This window comes from Pyrus communis, chromosome 14 (assembly GCF_963583255.1).
Source record: "Pyrus communis chromosome 14, drPyrComm1.1, whole genome shotgun sequence".
Lineage (NCBI taxonomy): Eukaryota > Viridiplantae > Streptophyta > Magnoliopsida > Rosales > Rosaceae > Pyrus > Pyrus communis.
Genome location: NC_084816.1, coordinates 23,369,069 through 23,391,883, shown reverse-complemented (window position 1 = coordinate 23,391,883; position 22,815 = coordinate 23,369,069). Strand labels below are relative to the sequence as shown.

General features: G+C 34.8%; 1 protein-coding gene and 1 pseudogene across 1 annotated transcript; one reads left to right on the top strand and one right to left on the bottom strand.

Annotated features, from left to right (window-relative positions):
* Nucleotides 1-899: 899 nt before the first annotated feature.
* Nucleotides 900-2,758, top strand: LOC137716534 (cyclin-P3-1-like). The gene is made up of 3 exons (XM_068455988.1): nt 900-1,183; nt 1,834-2,241; nt 2,345-2,758. The coding sequence occupies exons 2-3, from the start codon at nt 1,841-1,843 to the stop codon at nt 2,601-2,603; spliced, it is 660 nt and encodes a 219-aa protein (XP_068312089.1). The 5' UTR covers nt 900-1,183; nt 1,834-1,840; the 3' UTR covers nt 2,604-2,758.
* Nucleotides 2,759-7,559: 4,801 nt separating this feature from the next.
* Nucleotides 7,560-10,657, bottom strand: LOC137714643 (ARM REPEAT PROTEIN INTERACTING WITH ABF2-like; annotated as a pseudogene).
* Nucleotides 10,658-22,815: the final 12,158 nt, after the last annotated feature.

Sequence of the window (22,815 nt, the reverse complement as noted above, 5' to 3'; positions counted from 1 at the left end):
AATATTCAAATCATTTTCATTGGTTTTTCTTTATACATGTAATGTAACATCACTTCTTCTTTTTTTTAAGTATATATTATTGGTTGCCAATCATTATCATTACAAGTGACCCACTAAAAGGCGTCATGTCCTGTCTTGTGGCATTGTCTGGGGAAATAAAATTATATTTATGAATTTGGACTATTCATATTTTTATTAGTGAAAGATACTCTTTAGTCACATGAATCCTCATCATGTAGGATAGGAAATAAATTAGGATTCTTGAAGAAGATTAAATTTTTAAATAAAATTTTGTAAATTAAATGATATAGTTGTTGATAATTGGATTATTATTTAAGTGTTAATTAATGTGTTTATTTCAAATTAATGACACAACATTTAGTTTTGCAAATTTAATTTCTATAGCTTTACCCAAAAAATTATACAATGTCCATGCATGTATTGAGTTCGATACAATAACTTTTTGGTTTCTATCTGACAAGAAAATATGATGTATAATGATAATTTATTCGATATCTTTCCATCTCACATCTTACGTAATGATAATGGACCTAATGATTGTATTAACACTTTCCTTTAACGTTTTGAAGGATGTAAACTGTAAAAACGTAAAGTTAAGTTTTCCTAACTTTTAATTACATGGCCTAACTAATTTTTAATTACATGGCCTAGTTTTTAATTACATGAAATTAAATTTGCAAAAAGATAAATACTGAAATTTAAATAACTAGAAATTATAAATTGACTGCAGTCGCTCTCCTCCTCCCTTGCGGTGGAAAAGAAAAGGAAAGGGATAGTCTTGGGGGTCCCGCTTAACAACCGTGAAGGCAAGAATAATAAGAAGTCTTTGTATTTGCAGCTTATTCCTAATAAAAATTGGTGTTGAGTGCACACCGACACCTTGTTTTTGCTAATTTGGAGAGAGATAGACATAGACAGACAGACCTCCCATTCCATGTGAAGAGAGAGAGAGTGAGGAAGAGAGGGAGTAGTTGTAGATGTAGCATTGCCTTTGCCTTGGGGATTCCATTGAGAAAGCAAAGCAAAGCTCTTTCTCTCTCCTCTCTATCTCTCTATCTCCTCCTGACTGCAGCAGATAATTTGCATAAAAGAGATTTGGCGCCAGAGAGAAGGCAGAAGAAACTCCATGAGCTAATATTGTTCTGCCTTTGCTTGTTTTCATGTAAGCAAAACTCTCTCTCTCTCTCTCTCTATAAATTATCCTTATATGTCCTGCATGAACAGCATTGTTTAAATTAGTGACTGGGATTTGGATCTTGCATCTTCTGGATTGGGATTTGATGAAAATTTGATGAAAAGGTTTATCCTTTATATGTTTCTTGATCAGATAATTTGTGGGTTGCTCTTGGTGTGCTCAGTTTCTTGATTTCCTCTTCTGGGTCTGTTCATTTTTTATATGTAGATACTTTGATTCTATGACTTCAAATTCTTATAGTTTATCGAAAAAATTGTTCATGGGATTCAAATTTTTGAAGATTTGATGATAAATTCGTATCTGCTTCATATATTTGGACATTTTATTTATCTCAAGTTGATAATTTTAGAACTAGTTTCATGCTAGTTTTGACCAAAGGTGACAAATTAACTCATTGAATTGTTAATGCATACTTGTTAAGACCCATTTAATTTGATATCATCGTAATATAGAGGTGAGATTGGTCGTGGTGACGACGGTATAAGGTGAAATCAAATTAAATGGATCTTAATGAGTAACCATTAATAACCAATGGGTTGATTTGCCCCTTCTAGTTTTGACAAGTAAAGAAAGAGGGTAGCAACTTCGTGTTTGCTAATCGATGTTTTACTTTCCAGCTTGAATATGGCAACTTTAGCACTCGACAATGAAATTGTAAGCCCAGATGTTTACCTTTCCTTGGGGCTTAAGACATCGGGCAAAGGCGTGATGAAAATTCCGCGGGTGCTGTCACCTCTCTCGTCCATTCTCGAGAGATATGTTCAAAGGAACGAGATGCTCTTGGAGACAACAAAAATTAAACAGGTTATAACCATATATCATGGTTTAAGAGCACCCCCTCTGAGCATTCGACAATATATTGATCGCATCTGTAAGTACTCTGGTTGTAGCCCATCGTGCTTCGTTGTTGCACAGATCTACCTTGACCGATATCTTCAGTGCACCCAAGTGCATTTAACTTCTTTCAATGTTCACCGGCTACTGATAACAAGTGTAATGCTAGCAGCGAAATTTATGGATGACGCGTAAGCATTAAATCTTAGAATCAGATTTATGTGTATTGTTTCTGAACACGATGTTTTTGTTATGCGAAACCTTCTGACATTAAAGATGAACGCGGTTTTGCAGATTCTTCAACAATGCATACTATGCAAAAGTGGGAGGAGTGAGCACAACAGAGTTGAATAGGTTGGAAATCAAGTTTTTGTTTACCATAGATTTCAGACTGCAAGTTACTATAGAGACATTCAATAAGTATTGCTCTCAACTGGATAAAGAAGCTGCAGGAGTCCAGATCGAACGCTCAATCCAAGCTTGCAGGATCAAAGAGAATTGGTCGAAGTCAAAAAAGAAAGATTCAACTTACGTTCACACAGTTGCGAGATGACACAAATTGTCATATCATCTCAGCATTTATTACACGAATTTTCTGAATTTCGATTGAGTTACAAAAAATCCTATTGTTTGGTAAAACACTTGAGTGAACAATAATTTTAGTATCTCGCTTTCGTTTTGTGCAAAGTTTTGGTTTCCATTTTAGTATCTGTCTCGGCAATGGACATCTTCACTCCAAGATGAAGCTGGTTTGTATCCTTCATGGCACCGGCATCTTCACTTGCCTAGACTTTGATACTCCATGAAGATGCTTAACTTGTGTTTGCAGCAATTTTGGATTCTTTTGATATTTATAGAGTGACCTTAAAGCCTGACTACTTGCCTACCACCAAGTCGTCCCAATAAAACATCATGTGGGAGGACTCTCGAGTGCAATCCAACCGAACTTCCCTTTCCGAAAATCCAAGAACACACGAAATGCCACTTGATGACCATCCATCCCCATTGAACATGTGAACGGCAAGCTTCTGAACAAATCTGCAATTACGAATACATGGTCCTCTTTGACAGTCTGCAACGCTAGGAGAAGGCCGAACATTACCCCAGTTACTCGTTGTAAGTTTCGTGAAATCGAAATTTCAAAACCAAAAACTAGAAGAATGTATAAGGACCCCACTGCACGCAGAAGAAGTCCTTTGGCTCTGCGTTTGACATTCACATCTGCTGCTAGCGATCTTGCTAACCGGCCTAGCTTCATAGCGCCCTGTACTTGCCACGTCAAAGAAACCATCATCTGCCATGAGCGTTTTAAGTCGGGGAAAGAACATTTAGTTAGTACTCACGTCCAGAACTTTTACTTAACTTCACTATGAAGCGGAACATATTAATTTGTGACACCTCGTCTGCGTATTTCTATTCCGTAGCCACTTGTTCTTCACTTGTTATGCAACCAAGAGCATTGTTGTATATAGCAACAAGAAAAGCCCCCCAAACCTTTTTTCGTTGACATGCCCATTGAAAACATGTGGCTCTTTCATGTTTCTGAATAGTAACAAACATTCATTGCGTTTGCTACAGAAAACCCAAGAATTTATCCATTCCCATATTGTGTGAAGGTAAACAAATAACTCTTTTCTGTTTGCAACAGAAAACCCAAGAATTTACCCAACGAATATGTTTGAATACCCATCTCTCTCAAACCGTTAACTTAAAATAGTAGAACATCGGCTACCTGCAGACATCCCCCATCAGCAATGATCAACCCAATAACCTTGGTTCTTTGACTTTGGTAGGACTTCTTTGATATAAAATTTTGGAGAAGCCAATAATGATTTTTTTTACCATGTTAAAAACCGATTTTTTTTTTCATCGGGTCTGATTCATTGCCTTCGTAATGCCCATTTCATGTCTAATTCATTTGTTTCATCTTGTTAAAAATCGATTGTTTTCTTTTACCAACATGAACAGCAGTCTGTAAGGTTTATCGCCGAGATTGGTGTAAATGATTTTTTTTTTTTTTCTCATGTTAAAAATCGATTTTTTTTTCATCGGGTATGATTCATTTGCCTTCGTAACTCTAATTTCATATATGTCTAGTTCATTTACTTCATCTTGGTAAAAATCAAATTTTCTTTTGCAAACATAAAAGGCATCGGCCATGGTGATTGGTGTATACGAAGGGCGACGCATGAAAAGGTTTGAAAGAGTTGCAAGGCTTCTTGCCGAGATTGGTGATATAAATGATTTTTTTTCTTCATGTTAAAGATCGAATCTTTTTTTGTCGGGTCTGATTCATTCGCTTTTCATTTCATTTGGTTCCAAACGGGCGACGATTTGGCACCAGATATGTTTATAAAAATCGATTTTTTTCTTTTACAAACATGAATGACAGTCTGCCTTGGTGATTGGTGTAAACGAAGGAAGACGTAGGAAAATGTTGGAAAGAGTGCAAAGTTTCTCTTCGAGATTGGTGTAAATGATTTTTCCTTCATGTTAAAAATCTGTTTTTTTTTTTCATCGAGTCGGATTCATTTACCTTCGTAACTCCCATTTCATATGGGTCTGATTCATTTGTTTTATCTTGGTAAAAATCGATTTTTTTTCTTTTACAAACATGAATGGCAATCTGCAAAATTTCTCGTCGAGATTGGATATTCATTTGCCTTCATAACTCCAATTTCATATGGGTCTAATTCTTTTGTTTCATATGGGTTATCAATCACGTTTCGTTAGTTTCAATGGTAGGAATTAAAAATCTTTGAAATTTCATTACAATTTATCTAGATATCTGTTAATAATGCTTTCTTTTTAAGTTTGTTTTTTTCTGCCATACTGGAAAATTCAATATTTTTTTTGTCACGCAAGAAAATTCAATTTATCCATTCTTTACAAATTTTATTCTTTTACATTGCCATTTGAGGATTACCATGGCACCGTTAATATCACCAAAGATTGGGCAGATTGCATATGCGTAGCCATTGATTCAAAGGCTACGAATGGTATAACCAAACAAGTGGCTAGCTATAGTTAACCCAAAGTTTCGTGAACTGTACCAAAACATCTGCATGACTGCTATGGACTTCAGCTCTGTTTTTGAAAGTCTTTTGTAAATTACACACATTTGGTAAGAATTTTGTGGGGTTTGATAATTAAGAGGATCTTGAAGAAAGATTTTCCACCAAAAATCTGGTATTCAAACTATTTTGGACTAAATATTTAAAAGGCCTATGTATGTAATTTGTTGATAAAAATGAAACTTATTTTTAAGTGGAACTTGAGATTTAAGTTGTTCTTGTCTTTATTCATTTGAAGCTAGTTCTTGTCTTTATTCATTTGAAGCTAGTTCTTGTCTTTATTCATTTGATCCAAAGAATATTTTATTTGGAAAAAAAAAAAAAAAAAACACCATAATTATGTAGGATGCTTCACTGGTTAAATAATCCTCAATTATGTAGTAATAAAAGATTCACTAATAATTCTAATTTAAGGAAGGATGATGTTGCACTGTCATTCTTGAAACATCGATTTGTAACCCTAATTTTCCTATGGGTCTGATTTTTTATTTTTTCATCTTGGTAAAAATCGATTTTTTTTCTTTTACAAACATTAACGGCAATCTGTGTGTGCAAAGTTATTATTTAAAGAGGACTATGTTAGGCAATGAGATTGGAGCCAAAAAAAGAGGAACTGTGTGTGCAAAGTTGCAAACTACTAGGGTGTCGCATAGATGTATGATGGGCTCAGGCTTTTACCAAAGTGGGAGGGAGGGATTGAAAAGGAAGGATAATCTCTTCCTAATCATCCAACGATTAAGGTTAAACAACATTAATATTTTATACTGATTTTTTTATAAAGACAATAAGACAAAGTAAAATGTTGTATTTTTATTTATTTATTTAACATCTTGTACTGATTTTTTAGAGAAAAAAATGACTTGTTTTGTATTTGTATTTATTGCTATGTTGTTGTGATTTTTTTTTTCTTTTTTTTTTTTTTTTGCATAAATTTATTAATTATCCATTGCAAATTCATGATTAGTTGCATCCCCAAAATAACTACTATTTTTGCATTTTTTTTTAATCAGGATTTTCCAAAACGTTTTTATTATTACCATCCCCACGGTAATATTAAAAACTTTTTATTATTACCATTCCTACTCCGACTTCTTGTTCTATTTGTAAAAGTTGGTCTAAAGGTCTTTTATTTTATTTTAAACAGTTTAGTTTTATCAGATCAATTTATGAAAGATAGATAATTTATAAACTAATCCACAATATTCATTTCAGCTGTAATTTATTATAGTTTTTTATAGTTGATTATGAGTTTCTTCAATACTATTTATTCTAATATGTGACGACGAGTATGAGGCATCTCCAATCATATCCGTAACATCAAATAGCCTATCACAGTATCCTCATATCTTCGGTATTGTATTCCCTTTGGTCCTTATTGCATAAATGATAAAGGTCATCCTGGGAATGCTCTCGCGCTCGCTTAACTTCGAAGTTCCCATGGAACTCGAAGCCAATGAGCTCCCACAAGGCCTCGTGCTAAGTAGGGATGGGAATATACATATAAAGATCACTCCCTTAGGCGATGTGGGATGTCACAATCCACCCACTTAAGGGCCCGACGTCCTCGTCGGCACACACGCGACCAGGGTTTGGCTCTGATACCAAATTGTCACATCCCGCCCTGGGGGGACCACTTCCCGAACCCGCTCCATCACCATAGCACAATATTGTTCGTTTTAGGCCCCGACCACGACCTCACGGTTTTATTTCTGGGAACTCACACAAAAACTTCTTGATGGGTCACCCATCTTGGGAGTGTTCTCGCGCGCTACTCGCTTAACTTCAGAGTTCCCATGGAACCCGAAGCCAGTGAGCTCCCAAAAAGCCTCGTGCTAGGTAAGGATGAAAATATACATATAAGAATCACTCCCCTGTGCAATGTGGGATGTCACAGGTAATGCTATTCACATACTCAATTTTATTTGTCACACATTTTGTGCATTGATTTTCTGCAACTCATTCGATCTAATGGTCGGAAATTAAGAGGAATGTGTGAGGGATAAAAATGTGTATAGACAGCACTACCAAATGATAAGGAACTCTGTGAAGATTTTGGCCAAGGGTTCTGCCTTTTTAGCATTTCTTAGACTAGGTTAGACAATGAGTATTTCATCACGAGATTTGATGGCTAATCTAATGACAAACAAAGTACGACAAGAGTACCGCTCCAAATATATACATGTCTTCTAAATTATATAGTGCTCCTAGCAGATTTAAAATAAAGTCACAAGATTACATGCCCATTAAACCAATTAGACATCAAAAGGATACCTGTGGGGAGGGTGATGGAGGAGCTGCATCCACACGAGAGAGTGAAGTAGCTTTTACTCTAATCCTGCAAGTAACGAATTTGTGCAAAAGATCAAATTCTTGGAACCAGATGTGGTGAAATTATGAATATCAACAAGGTAAGATAAACCAAACTTTCCGATAGACTAAAGTCCTGTATTTGGAGGCAATTCAACTACAATATTAAGTGAAAACATACGAGTAAACAAAGAAAGAAAAAACCCCATTAAACCAAGCAAGCGTGCACATTATAAGCTTCTGATACTTTATTCTGAACAGATGCAATAAACAGAATCCTAGGAAAATTTGAACGCATAAAATTCATACCTTTTTTAGAAATAAAAATGATTTCCCTGTCACTAGAGTTGCAAAGACGAGCAAGAGATAAAGCCACTATTCGAGTGGCCTTATCTTCAACCCGCATCATATATAACAGATGGTTTAAAACCTGTCAAGGGAAATCAGGTAAGGAATTTGGAACATGCTAAATGAACATGCGATACGAGCACAAGAAGAAATTACAAAACAAAATATAATAAACACCGGACAGCCAAACGAAAAAGACAGTCCAGAATTATAGTTGCAGTGTTATCCTGCAAAAGAAATCTCACTTTTTAAATGATACACTGAGTAAAACAGCATGCACTACAAACTGAACTGAAGCAGGGAGATACCTCATTATCTGCAAGACCATATAGACAAAACGCAGCATTATGTTGGAGAGATATGTTTTCTGAACCAAGAAGCTCGATTAGAGGCATGATACCACCATTCTGAGCAATGCCAGCTTGGTTATGTATTTCCTAATAAGAATCATTGAGGAATCCAATAAGCTGTATATTCCCTGAAAAATTAACCACCACTTAAACAAAGTAAAATAATCTAATGACAGAAAGCACACAAAATTGACAAGTAACCACATGCCAGTAACCATTTATGATGAAGAAACAATATAGCCAATAAGAGATTTAACACTAATACAAAGAAACGTGCATTACAAGTAGACATGCCCATGATATTGCAGCCTTAACCTTTTCCAAAAGTACAAAACAATCCGAAGTAACATAACTTTATTAGGGTTCCTATCAAAGATACATTATACAAAAACAAAAGTATAAATGAGTTCTAGGACTGTTTAAAAACCAGCCGCTATGCTAGTATGATACTTGCAACTGCCTGATTATATTTCATACATATATGCACTAAAGAATCGACAATGAATAAAAGTAATGCTAACCTGTGCCAACCTCCCAAGTGTAAAGGCAGACATCTCCTTAACCTGTGGATCAGGTGACTTAAGCATCTCAGTTAATGGTTTTAAAGCACCCCTCTGAACAATATGTGCCTGCATTGACCACATAGTTATAACATCTAACAAAATCATCTTACGAAAAGAGTATGAGGGTAAAAAATACAAGTTTAACCAAAATGGTTTATTTTACCTTGCAATCTGTATCAGTTGCAGCAAACTGACCAAGTAATAAAGCAGCTTCTCTTTGGCTCTCCATACAGTCGGAACTGTCAATAAAGAAACAAACAAAGGAGATGTCATTGTTTGAAAAATAAGTAAAATTTTTCAGGCAAAAATGATTATGACAACAGCAACAACATGATTGTTCAAGGAAAAAGTACAAAGTTCAGAATCACCTGAGCAATCCAATAATAGGTTGTAAAGCACCAGCAAGAAGTACTAATTCCTTGATGTGTGGGGATGAGTGGACAAGATTGCCTATTACACCAACCTGATAAACCCCACAAAATTTCAGCAAGAGCTTACAGAACAATGAGGTCCGAACTCTCAAAATACGAGAGAAGAAATATTAAGTATATCTCAAAGCTCACCGCTTCAAAGGACATCACAGGATCCTCAGATCGAAGCATTAGTACCAGGGTAGGCAAAGCACCGCACTCTACTACAATCTGGAATTTTGCAATGCAAATCAGCTAAATACTAAAGATTCCTAAATCAGTTATGTAAAATCTCAAAAGGAAAACTTAAATACCTGGTTTTTGTTTTCATCATTTTTAAATGCCAGAGTCCGAAGGGCACCTGCAGCCGCTATCTGTACCTTTGTGTCGAAGAAGTTAAGCAGTTCAACAAGAGGAGGGATTCCACCTTCAATCCTGAAAGTCCAAAGATAAACAAAGCGGTAAGTACCGAGACTTCTCTAATATGAGACTCAGGAGAGGAGATGCAAACAGACCTGACAAGGTTCTTAGTGTTGCCATTTTCATGGGCAATGTGAGCAATTGTATCACAAGCTCTCCTGATCACAGCATCAGGTGCCGGTGATCCACTTCCCCGCTTGTGCCTTTTTAACAGATCAACAAGATGTGGTAAAGCTCCGGCATCAACCACGAGTTGTTGATACTCCAGCTATATAACATAAACACAGATACAGAGCAAAACCCATCAAATAAGAGTACACAAACTGAGATTAAACCAATTTTTTTCAGAATCCAAATCAAGAAAAAGCTACCCACTAAGAGATCAAACATTTGTATTGCAGTGAAGGTATTGTTTTTACAGAATCATAATATTAATTAATGCCCCAAATATTTACAATCCTCATAAGATGTACCATAACACAAAAAATTTCTTACAAATGGATACAAAGAACAGGCAAAACAAATTTAGTTACCGTACTATGTAATAAAGGTGTTAAATTTACCTTAATGGCAATAAGTCCCAGGGCATAAGCACAGTATTTCTCGACCTCGTGCTCGTAAGGGATCGGATATTTTCGGCCGTCAGCCGCCGGCGCCCGCAGATGCTTAACCAGAGCCGGAACAGCTCCACAGTCCACCAAGATGTACACGAGCTCCTCTGCATCCAAATTACCAAAAAATACTTAAGCTCCAAACAATCTCACAAGATTTCGATCAGTTTAAAGATGAAAAAAACAAGTAAACTCCAATAACAACCCACCAAAAATAGAAGAAAACGGTGGGTACGCTACCTTCCTTGGCGGTGAGAGCGAGGCCATGGGCGGCCTGCTTGGCGAGTAGGCGGTCGGATTGGGCAGACGAGAATTTGGACTCCAGAATCTGAACCTGCTCGCGAACCCGAACGACGAGATCTGGGCGATCGTCCTGAGGTTCGAGGACGGCCGGGACTTTCCGGTCCGGTTCACCCTCAAGCTTTTCTTCTCTGAAGCCTTCTTCGAGCTTCCGCTTCAAGCCTCTTTTGGTAGTGACGGTTCGCGTCTGAGAGCGTTCCATGACGGATGGCAGAAATGGTAAATTTGGAGAGTGGTTGGGGGCAGTTCGGGAATAAAAGTGTGGCGGATGGGATTTTCAGAAGTAAATCTGGGGTGGCGCTTAAATATCACACCGTTAATTTCTCATCTCCCGCCGAAATATAATTTCAGTGGCTTATTACAAATTTTGGCTCCCGCCAAAGTAATGATTTGATTTTACTAATTTGGGCCTGGTGTATTCGAAAATCTTGTTTATTTTTCGTCTTGGGCTTCCGTAAAAAGGGAAGTATTTGGGCCTATTAAGGTAAAATGGGCTAGGCTTTTTATTTGGTTGTTGGGTCTATTTAGACAAGTACCAGCCCCTCATTTTTGGGGCCACTTTTGTTATGAATTGGAACAACCGCCACCAAGTCTTATGTCACTATATGGAGTCGGTTGTATGAATTCTAGATCGTCATTGTGCTTGATTTTCACTTTTTATGCTTTGGTGACCATCTTTAATTTTAGGTTTTTACCTTTTATGATTGAGATATGTGAAAATGATTAACAAGAAAGAGTGGTGAGACGGTGAGTAAGAAACAAAAAAATGATAAATTAAAATAAAATTTTGAAAACGGAAACAACTTAAAAACAATTTTAGTTATCATTTTGTACATATCTCTCACGCAACCCTTCCTCAACTCTTCTATATCATCATTTCTCAAATCTAGTTTTCCCCTATTTCTAACATAGAAATAAAAACGTAAAATGATAAATAAAATGGTTATTAAGTCAACCCTTAACGAATCTTACTTGTTATTAGTGTTTTAATTGACACTAATAACTAGTAGAGCAATGTTCTTGTTTAATTGACAATAATAACTAGTAGAGCAATGTTATTGTTGATGGCACTAGCATTATTGGTAAATTGGCAATATCAACATCATCGACAACGAATCGATACGTTATTTATGTCATGTAAAAACTATTAGGGTGGTGAGAAGATATGTACGTAGTGAGACTTTGGGTATAGTAATAGAGCTTGTTGAGAACACTCCCACATTGTAGTTTTCCTTCTTTTATTTTTTATTTTTCATTCAATAACAAACGTCCATAATTTAAGCTTGGTTAATTTTCAAATATACTAAAAATTATGTGTCACTAAATCAAACGATCATTTGATGCTCATGACGGAAGATGGAAGAGCCATACAACTTAGGGGTTTTGTCAGTATATGAAAAAAGAAAAACTAATAAAAATAACTTGAAAACTTTAAGTTTTAACGATAAGGACAAAATAAAGAATAAAGTGAATAGTACCATGATTGACTTTTTAGTGTAAAAATATGATTTTTTGTTAAAGTAAACAGTACCGGAAGTTTTTCATTAAAGTTTTCTATAAAAAAAACAATGTGTGCATTGCAAGTATGATATTATATGGTAAGAGTACACTCGTAATGTACTGGCACTGGAAGGTGTGGTGAGTGTCAGCGGTGCAAAGTAAACAGGTAAACAAAAGTGTGAAGAAGCTTCCCAGATGGTTGTCATAGATCACATCAACATCATCAACAAGAACACGACCTCCATCTCTCCCCTTCAGATTCCCTCCCTCACAGCTAAAGCCGGAGAGCCAGCCATTCCTACACAGACACATAAATATGAACAATGTTTGGCTACTCAAATACAAATAGGAACTCTTATTCAAAGATGAGTAGGAACTTCTACTCAAAAGTTTTGCGTTTAAATTATAGAGCTTTGTGTTTACGATCAAAACCGTTTTTATTATTAATCACTCTGTAAAGATTATCTCTGCAAAAAAAAATGAATTAAAACTAAGGTCGTTTAGTCAATCTATTGTAGCAAATACATAGAAAATTCATAATGCTTTTACCAATTCCGTTCATTTGTTTTTATACAATTAGATGACTAAACAACCTTAGTTTTAATTGATTTTTTTGCATAGGCGATCTTTGTAGAATGAATTGTAATATGAACTGTTCTGATCATAAGCACAAAATTTTATGAATCGGTAATGAACAATTTTGAGTAGGAGCTCCTACTCACCATTTGAGTAGTCAAGTATTGTTTTATAAATATATACATAGTTTTTAACTGCTAGCGCAAAACAAATAGAGATTCACTCCGAATTTCATTCTTTGGAGTTTAAGTATTAGACAATTCGAACAACTAAAATTGAATTCGACAGTCCCCATTAACTTAGTCTGCTGCCCACCCCACACAACTTAAGGACTCCAATTTCTCTTTCACACAAATCAAAGGCTCGAATTTCTTAGTATTTAAACTCCGAACACTAAGATCCAAAGAGAATCCAAATTAATGAAAAACTCAACAAGTTTGTCCTTCTCCCATTCTCCAACACATAAATGACAAACAACTCTCCTTCTTCATCTTCACAACATGGGCTAGGGCAGGTGTTTTGTCCTCGAATAATAATAAAGTTATAATTGAATCCAAATCGTACAAATGAGATTTTTTTTTTTTTTTTTTTTTTTAATTTGATCTTCTCACTATTACGTAATTTTATATGTTTGTTAATATTAGAATACTTATTTTATTATATTAAAATTTTAAATTAATTGGTCAAGAGAATTAACCTAATTACACAAAGTTTCAAGTTCGTTTCTCTTTCTAAATCTCGTTAATATAGAATAATATATGATCTTTTAATTAATATCCTATAGATATTTAATATATCGTTCATATCAAAGCACATCAATTTATAATTTTATGTAATGATGTGATGATATGACGATCAAAATAAAAAATTTCTCTCGTCACACAATACTATACTAATGCACGTGTAAAATGACCATGCCTATCATATGAGAAGTTGAGTGAAGCAGGTTAAACCATCGATGAGTCATTACAAGATTATGTGTAATAGTGTAAGAATCCCTTTCCACACCACGGTAATGGTGAACCTGTTTTACAAAAGTCTCACATGCCATGCAACTAGAGTTCTAAACGAGTTGAGCCAAACCAAATATTATTGTGCTTAAATTTGATTTGTTTAATTTTTTTTTATCTCCAGTTAGACTTGGCTTTTATGCAAGCAAAAGCACAAACGAGTTCAAAAAATTGAGCCCGATGCGAGCTCGACTTGTTTCGAGCAAATTTACAACCCTACACGCATATGTTATTTCGTGACAAGTTTTCCACGTGAGTATATGTACTATTGTGTACATATATACGGAAAGGGATCATCTCCGGATCCCTTCCACCAAATCCACCAAGTTAACGAATCTGAACCTTTGAAATTTGATTCAATGGCTAAAGTTATTATATTTTTTAAAGAAGGCCCTTATTTTTAGCTGTTGAATCAAATTTCAAAAATCCGAATTCATTGACTTGGTGGATTTGGTGCACGGGATCCGGAAAGAATCCCTTTTCCCATATATACTTAACTGTAGGGGCGGGTAACTCAATTGGCCAATACAATAGTATCTAGTACTACTGCTTGATGTGCCTGCACTTGTAGATGTTGGGAGATCTCTCCCTCTCTCTCTCTCAATAATCCTACCAATCTTATGTTAATTTGGCATTGATTAAGTTTAATAAAATCTGTCCTTAAGATCAAAGAACATCTTTCCAGGGGTGAGCTAGCTAGCATATGCTTCACGGGACTCATACACGTACGTTCCTACACAGTCCACAATCGATTCGATTAACAAAAGTATTAAATCTTAAGTAATCTCTATTAATTAATTTATAAAGTAATTTAAATTAATTACTTTAAGGTCAATGGTTTTGACTGAATTAAATGCCTATTCCATTGGTGTGCGTGTGACCAAGGAGGACTTGTTTGACTAAATTTAGTAGCAAATCAAACAACAATTTTATGCAGACTAAGGACGCAAGAGTTCGTGAAACATACTAAGCAAGCAGTAGGAAAAACGCTAACAATCTTCTTATTTGAACTTGCTAACTCTTTTTTTTAGTTTTTTTCTGTTTTTCACATTCGACATTATTACACATGATTTTTGCCTTTCATTTTCAAGGTTACATTTAATTAAAGATCTAGCCTATCAAAAATTAGTTAAATTTTTAAAATATTGTAGTCATCTAACAGTTATTTAATAAATTAAAGAATTATATTATTTAACTAAATATGAAAAATTTTACAATTTGAATTTTGGCATTTTATGATTTAGTTAGTTTCTTGCAAAATTGTTCTTTAAAGAGTAAATTAAAAATATATAAGATTTTTTTGTTTTGAAGAAACCGAAAATTTTCTCCATCTGATATCCTTTTAGCATGTTATTGGAAATTTCCTTCTTGATATCCTTTTCTTTTCAGTATTAGTTATTGGAACTTTCCAAAGGAAAGCACCATTAATATTGCACCCGAGGCACATCGTATGAGTATGATGGTGATCAGCCATGCACCGCCCGCATGTGTGGCAAGTGGCTTGCTTAGAATAAAAGCATGAAGCCACGAACCCTAACAAACCAAGATCCAAATTCACATGGAGTTCAGCACATACACTATAAAATATAGGAAAACTAACAAAAAATCTTTAAAAAATTTAGGTTTTAACAAAAATGATAAAATAAAGATGTAAGTATTCAGTACCGTGAATGACTTTTCAAGATAAAAATGATCTTTTCATTAAAAGTGAACAGTACCAAAAATGTTTCATTAAGATTCCCATAAAATATACTAAAAAATCAGTAATATTGTCATAAGGAAACAAAAGCGTCACTATTAAACAATCATGAAAGCTTTTCTGGATTTTAGTTGGGACTTGCAGTGAGCGATCCCAACATCCACAGAAAACTCTGAAGCATGCCCGAGAGAGGGGATTTGGATCCTCTCATGAGCCTAAGGAGAGGATCCTCCTAACCAAGCTAATAACAGGAGGATCCTTTTAAAATTATATTAATTATAACCGTTGGATAAAAATCTAACAACTTACACTGCTTGGTCAGAAAGATCCTCTTCTTAAGCTCAGGAGAGGATCCAGATCCCCAGAGAGGCATACTGGCGCAACCCATGACAATTAATATGTCCTACGTATTAAACATGTTGGTGCTTTTCATCTTCCAAAGTTATGTTCTGATTAGATGTCTAGAAACTATAATCTTTATACTATGTTTGAATGAGGAAAATAAATTTAAAATTTGGATAAAAGTTAGAATTTATAAATTGACATGCACCAATTCCTTTGTTTGGATTCATAAACATAAAAATTTAGAATTTCCGCGTGGAAATAAAAAACTTGGAATTTGAGACCTCTAATTCCCAAATTTAATTTCCATGTAAATATGTGTCATTCCCAAATTTAATTTTCATAAAACTCTCAATTATAGAAATTGGGAGTTTTAAAATAACAAATTTCGTATTCAATTTCATTGTTAGGTTAACCAAACAAGAAAATTCATAAATTCTAAAAAATAAAATCCCGTCATTTCAATTACCGTCATTTTAAAATTCCTTACACTATATTTGAATGAAGAAATTTAAGATTACTAAGAAATTTAAAAATGACGGGATTTTATTTTCTAGAATTTTTGAATTTTTTTTTTTGTTTGGTTAACCTAAAAGAATAATGGAATTGAATACGGAATTTGTTATTTTTAAACCCTCAAACATAGAAATTGGGAAATGATACATATTTACATGGAATTTAAACTTGGGAATTTGAGGTCCCAAATTCCAAGTTTTTTTCCACATGGAAATTCTAAATTTCTATGTTTATGAATCCAAATAAGGGAATTTGTGCATGTCAATTTATAAATTCTAACTTTAGTCGAAATTCCAAGTTTATTTCCCTCATCCAAACATAGTGTTAGTAATCTTAAATTTCTTCATCCAAACATAGTGTTAATATTAAATATTTATCCTATCAATTACTGTACTCTCCCTGTTTAAAGGGATCCTTATGTACTCAAAAGGAAGGAAGCCAATTTAGTGAATTATAATCAGTCTAAGAAGAGAGTGAGTTTTTTCCTCCTTAAATCAAGTGTGAGACTTGGTTGTGTCGAGTGAATCCACGATTAGCGACGTGAGTGATTCTGTTACCTCTGGTTGAGTGATTCCCAAGTTAATTATCATCCCTCGTCTACAGATACTGTTGGGTTCTCTACTGCATCAAGTGGTATCAGAGTGGATTTTTGGATTTTTTTTTTATCCGAAATCCTGATGGAAGCACTGCGCATATCATCTGATTTCGTCCTCAAAGTTGACTTAGTTACAGTGACTTCTATCCAGAGTCATACATCACTAGAAGCCGTGGAAGTCTAGTTTCCAACGCAACAAACGATGTGTCAATCCAAGCTTTCTACAGAAACTTATTAGCAAAATACTGAAGGGTGTGGTTGTGCGCGAAAATCTGCAAACGCCATTTCTTCCGAAGAAAATAGGATATACAAGCATCTTGCTCCCATGGATGAGAATCAGGTATCGGTAATTAATGTGAGTCAAATATTGTCGGAAAAGAATTTGTGTTGACACGCCACATGCTATCTGACACCTGAGGTTACACAAGTCATTTTATGAATGCATATGCCGAAAACATGTGAAACATACATATAAATTTCGCACATAACTATGCAATGTAATATTCAAATACGACATAAACAAAATAATATAATAAGTTCAACTGCTAACAAAATAATAGTGATAATGCATGACATGTTCAGAGCATACTACTAATTCAGAATACAAGAAGAAGGTGTAACAGAAAGTGCTATTACAAGAATGTCCAAGCAGAGAGAAGGACACAAAGTCACTGGTATGAGAATGCCTCGAAGCTCAGATCGTATGCCCCATTCCTAGGTCTTGAGGGGGTGCAGAACAAAATATGAGTGGACCAAGTTGATATATAAGTAATACTGAAACAATTATTCATCAAAGTACTAACCCCCAAAATTTATGAAAACTCAATAGTATAATATGTAATAGATTTTCCGAAAACCCTAGCGTGCCATAAAACTTCATAAAACATATATTATATATAGTGTGTTTAGTAGTGGTATCAGTATTGCCCGAAGGCATATAGAACTCTTCATTCGCCCAAAGGCCTACATTCGCCCGTAGGCCCCTACAGTACCCGACCGAAGCCATATATAAATATCAATCGCCTGTAGACCCCTACATCACCCCGACCGAAGCAATATATAGATATCATTCGCCCATAGGCCCCTACAACACTCGGCCGAAGCCATATATAGATATCATTCACCCGTAGGCATATAGTGACCACTAGATAAGCACAAAAATCATTGAATATAATATTTCCAAAATATATCTCATCGGTGCTAAATAGCTTAAACATCATATTGTAAAACCACATTCATAAGTAGATATATAGTCATCAATCACACATACCACAAATAACGTAAAGTCGATAAAGCATAATATATCATAAAGTGTAAATCCAATTTACACATAAACCTTTCATAAAATGTAGCCATTAAATCATGTTTTTCATGTATGCATTTCTAATAGTAAAATATGCATTTTAGAAGGGGTTCACTCACAGCTACTCCGTAGTCGAAGAGCCGTGCGAACTAGGAAGAACGAAAACGCCACTAACAAATGCACCTAAGCATATAAAGGGACCAATTAATAAAACTATACTAAAACGATTGAATTTCGGAAAACGAATGTCATAAATAGATTTAGGACGTCGAAAAACATAAAAAGGATGCCAATTTAGTGAATTATAATCAATCTAAGAAGAGAGTGAGTTTTCTCCTCCTTAAATCAAGTATGAGGCTTGGTTGTGTCGAGTGAATTCACGATTAGTGACGTGAGTGATTCCGTTACCTCTGGTTGAGTGATTCCCAAGTTATCATCCTCGTCTCCAGAGACTCTTGGGTTCTCTACTGCGTCACATACCGATCGACCACTTCTTTTGGAAATTATTTTGGATGATAATCCTAGCTAATTTGTCTCGACTATGTCAAGTGGTTAAATATAAATCTGAATTCGTATGCATGCAGTTACAAACTTACTACGATGAGATAATTATTTGGAAAGGATGCTAAGTTTCCATATTTGTCATCTGTGGATTTACGTGTATTTAGACAATTCTTGATCATTTGATTAATCTAAAGTAATTTAATCCGTTCATGTCAAATTTAAATTGAGGACGCCTTCGCACCATATCACTCTGTGTCTCTCTGCCATTCTCCTCACCCTTCTCTCCTGCCGTCTTCTCCCCTCTTCTGTAAATCACAAAGAGAACTTCACATGGATGTTGTGTGGTTTCGTACGATGGATGCGTGAAAGGGTGACTAATATCAGTTAATCCTACTAATTATGAAATGATACTGAAACGTCGTGGAAAGTTTGTTCTACTTTCGAAACTTGTAGTAGTTTTGTGAAAACCCAAAAATTCTTAGGGGTTTATGTGTATTTAACCCTATCGCAATCTATATATAGTATTAACACCTTCTATAGGGTTCGAAAAGGAGAGATATGTACACGTACTTGTGCATGGGATCTGGAAGGATGGAGGAATGGGCGGCGTTGTGTGATTTGGTTTGGTATAATAAGAGAGATCAGCTGATCCTATCATGGTGACGATCATTTTCCCTGGTTTTGTTTTGTTATCAATTTTGCAAATATTGGCAACGATGAAAATATATTGACTCTAAAGGCACTAGCTCCTGTTAGTTCAGTAGTGATGAAGGTAAGGTTGTGGGCTAGAAGTAAACAAGGTGATCTAGGGTTTGAAACTGCCCAATATAATGGTTAATCTTACACAGGGTCCTATTACATGGATGTTATATATCATCAAGTATTGAGCCTCAAATCAATTTTATGTATTGACGCTAGGGTTTCTAGGTTTTGCATGAATATATATTAGGGAGTTTTAACGAAAAGGCCGTGGTACTGCTCACTTTAACGAAAAATCATATTTTTACACTAAAAAGTCAAACTTGATACTATTCACTTTACCCTTTATTTTATATTTATCGTTGAAATTAAAATTTTTCATATCTTTTTCATTAATTTTCCTTAAATATTATGTCTTCATTCACTTAATTGATCTCATATCTTCATTGATACCATGTGTTTTTGAGAAAGATTGTCATTACAAAATGTATACCGTCATCTTAGTATTCTGTATTATTTAAGTTGTCTTTCCTTTGAAGGCAAACTTTATGTATTTGTGTCTAATCAATTATTTTCACACCAAAAGAAAAATGGATCAGGATCCTCTCCTGATCTAAGGATGAGGATTCTCATGACCAAGAAGTGTGAACCATTTGATGAAAATCCAATGGCTATAATTATTATAACTTTAAAGGGACCTCCTTGCTTGTAGTCGTTAGATTTTTATCCAACAGCCTACACTCCTTGATTATGAGGATCCTCGTACAAGGATCAGGAGAGGATCCTCATCCAAAGAAAAATGAAGGAAGAAAAGGACAATTGACATTATGCATGGGTGCCATGCACACCCACTTGACATATATAACTATGAAAATTTTAACGAAAAGATTCAGGTACTGTTCATTTTAACGAAAAATTATATTTTTATACTAAAAAATTAATTCTAGTATTATTCACTTTACCCTTTATTTTATCCTTATCATTAAAACTCAAAATTTTCAAACATTTTTTTTATAATTTTCCTTAGATTTAAAGCAATCAAAGTCGATAGTACTAGTATTACATTTCTTCCTGCCTTATTTAGTAAGGGAAATATCTTAGAGTTGTTCTCTATTAGGAATTCAATGAGAAAAAACAAAATACGGATTGTCAACTACTTGATACTCTCTTCCCCTTCCTTTATTTGAGTTTTGGAACCGACAGTGTAAAAAAATCTTACACAAGCGGAGTTAGTTGTTCAAATAAAACGAACAATTACAATCTAGTTGAAATCATTAATTGGTAGCTCAAGAATTAAAGAAAAATGTAATGTAAATGTCAGAAGGAAAAAGGTAAAAATCATATTTATTAGGTGTCCTCGCTCCTTAGGCCATTTAAATTGTTCAGGTCCTATTCACAGAGACTCACGGAAAGATCTTAAATTGTCATACCGACTGAAGGGCTTTATGGGGTGGAGTCTTTAACCTGACCTTAAATTGTTCTGATGCATAAGGACATGGAGATGGTGAAGCACAATTAAATAAAGAACTTTAACGAAAAGTTTTCGATACTGTTTATTTTAACGAAAAATCATATTTGTACACTAAAAAATCAATCATGCTACTACTCACTTTACCTTTTATTTTGTTATTATCGTTAAAACTCAAAGTTTTCAAGCTCTTTTCATTAATTTTCCTAATTAAATATAGTCCTAGATTTTTATGCCTCTTTATAACTAAATTGAAATAAACGTAGCAAAAGCTTGTACTTCAAGTTATTATTTAGAGCATTTGTTTATATCCTCGAGGTTCTACATATATTTAGGATGCGTTTGTTGCACCGGACTATCTCAGACTGGATTAGCTGCAGGGACTAAGTTGGGCTGACTTAGACTAGGCTAAGATGGACTAGCTCAATGAAGCGTTTGGCGCAATGTCAGGACTAAGGAACAGACTAATAACAAATTCCAATATTATATTATTTAATTCATATTTATTAATATTTTACATTATTTAATAAATATTTAGTAATATTTTATTATTACTTCAGTCTATTTTCTCATTCTAGAAACTTTCTTCCATTCCCAATTGTGTTCCGTTCATCCCATCTTTCTTCCTTAATTTTCTCCACCCCTCTCCCTATGTTTTCTTCCTAATTTTTCTTCGTCCCTCTCCCTCTTCATCTCCATCTTCTTCTTTTGTTCTCCGTTCATCTCCCTATTTTCTACCTTTTGTTTTTTGTTCATCTCCATTTTTTTATGAAAGAAATTAACATCAAAATTAAACTCAGAAGCTGTTCATCTCCCAACTTCATAATCGACTGCAAATCTTCACAATCAAACCACGAAGCAAGAAAGATATTGAAAATTTAGGAGTTAGGAGCAGGTTGCATGTGCGACTGGCCCAAAGGTAGAAGATGGGGGTTGGATTTGGTTTGCGTTTTCTGGGTGCTGTGATTGAAAAATTCAAGCTCACCTCACTACAGTTTTTTTGGGTTTCTGGTTTTCTTGGTGTTGTGTGATTGAAAATTTCAAGCTCATCTCACTTTTAGATTGTTTTTTTTTTTTTTAGGTTTTCTGAGATTTTGGGTGTTGGATGTGGTTTTGAAAATAGAATGTTTGCAGATTTTTCTTCAATTTTGTTTATGAGATTTTGGGTGTTGGATCTGGTCTTGAAGATGGTTCTAGGAAACGTGGACGAAGTAGATGGATGTGCGAAGCGGGAGGGGGAAGCTAAGGTCTTAACAGTCCGCCAGATTTCGAGGGGTCTCACTAAGCCCTTTTAGCGAAGTGTTTAGTCCAATTTAGTCAGGGTGAGTCTCATTAAAGTCAGGCCCTTCCGTAAACAGACACGAGATTAGACTAAAAGGTAATCTTGTCCAGTCCAGTGAGAGCTAAGGAGGGCAATCAAACACACCCTTAACCTCCTCCTCCTATCAAAAAAAGAAGAAGATAATATGTATACATGAAGTTGATAGAATAAAAACGTTTTAAGGATTCTTTGTTCCACAAGTATTGTAATTAATTGTACTTTAGAATCCTAATCCTTGAAACCCAAGTTTTGTGACATATGTATAACAGGGTTTACTACTTTATTGTATGAACGAAGTATAATGCTATTTACACACTCATTTTTACCTCTTACGTACCATTGTTAATTTTTTACCATTGACGTTCTTCAATTCATTTAATCTGACAGTTTCAAATTGAGAGAGGTGTATGAAAAGTAAAAATGAGTGTGTAAATGGCACTGCCCATGAATGAAATATGTTGAAATTCTTACTGTAATTAAAGGAAAGGAGGAGTTTCGAATCCAGAAAGCATGGGTTGAACTACAGCTTGTTCTTTCCAAGCTTAATCATAAGCTTCAAGAATAATTAGTCAATTATTTTAATTAATTAAATAGTTTGGAGATGAAAATATTAAAGGTGGCTCTCAATGCTTGGTCTGATGGAAATGGATATGATTCTTAATAGGAGCATAACTTGCGTCTTAATCAAACGGTTTCATCACTAAAAAGTTGAAAATTTACTCTTTCTTGGTATCCTAGGTCTTAATCAAATGGCCTCAAAGATCAGTTGATCATTGCATGTATTGAACAAGATTGCCCGCCAAACCACTTTAAGTTCAATCTCTCTTCCTTTTGAGCAAGGATGATATT

Excerpts from the sequence above, each read along its gene's own strand:
- LOC137716534 (XM_068455988.1), top strand. The coding sequence starts at position 1,841 with ATGGCAACTTTAGCACTCGACAATGAAATTGTAAGCCCAGATGTTTAC. Across the intron at positions 2,242-2,344 it reads GCGAAATTTATGGATGACGC|ATTCTTCAACAATGCATACT; the intron begins GTAAGCATTAAA and ends GCGGTTTTGCAG.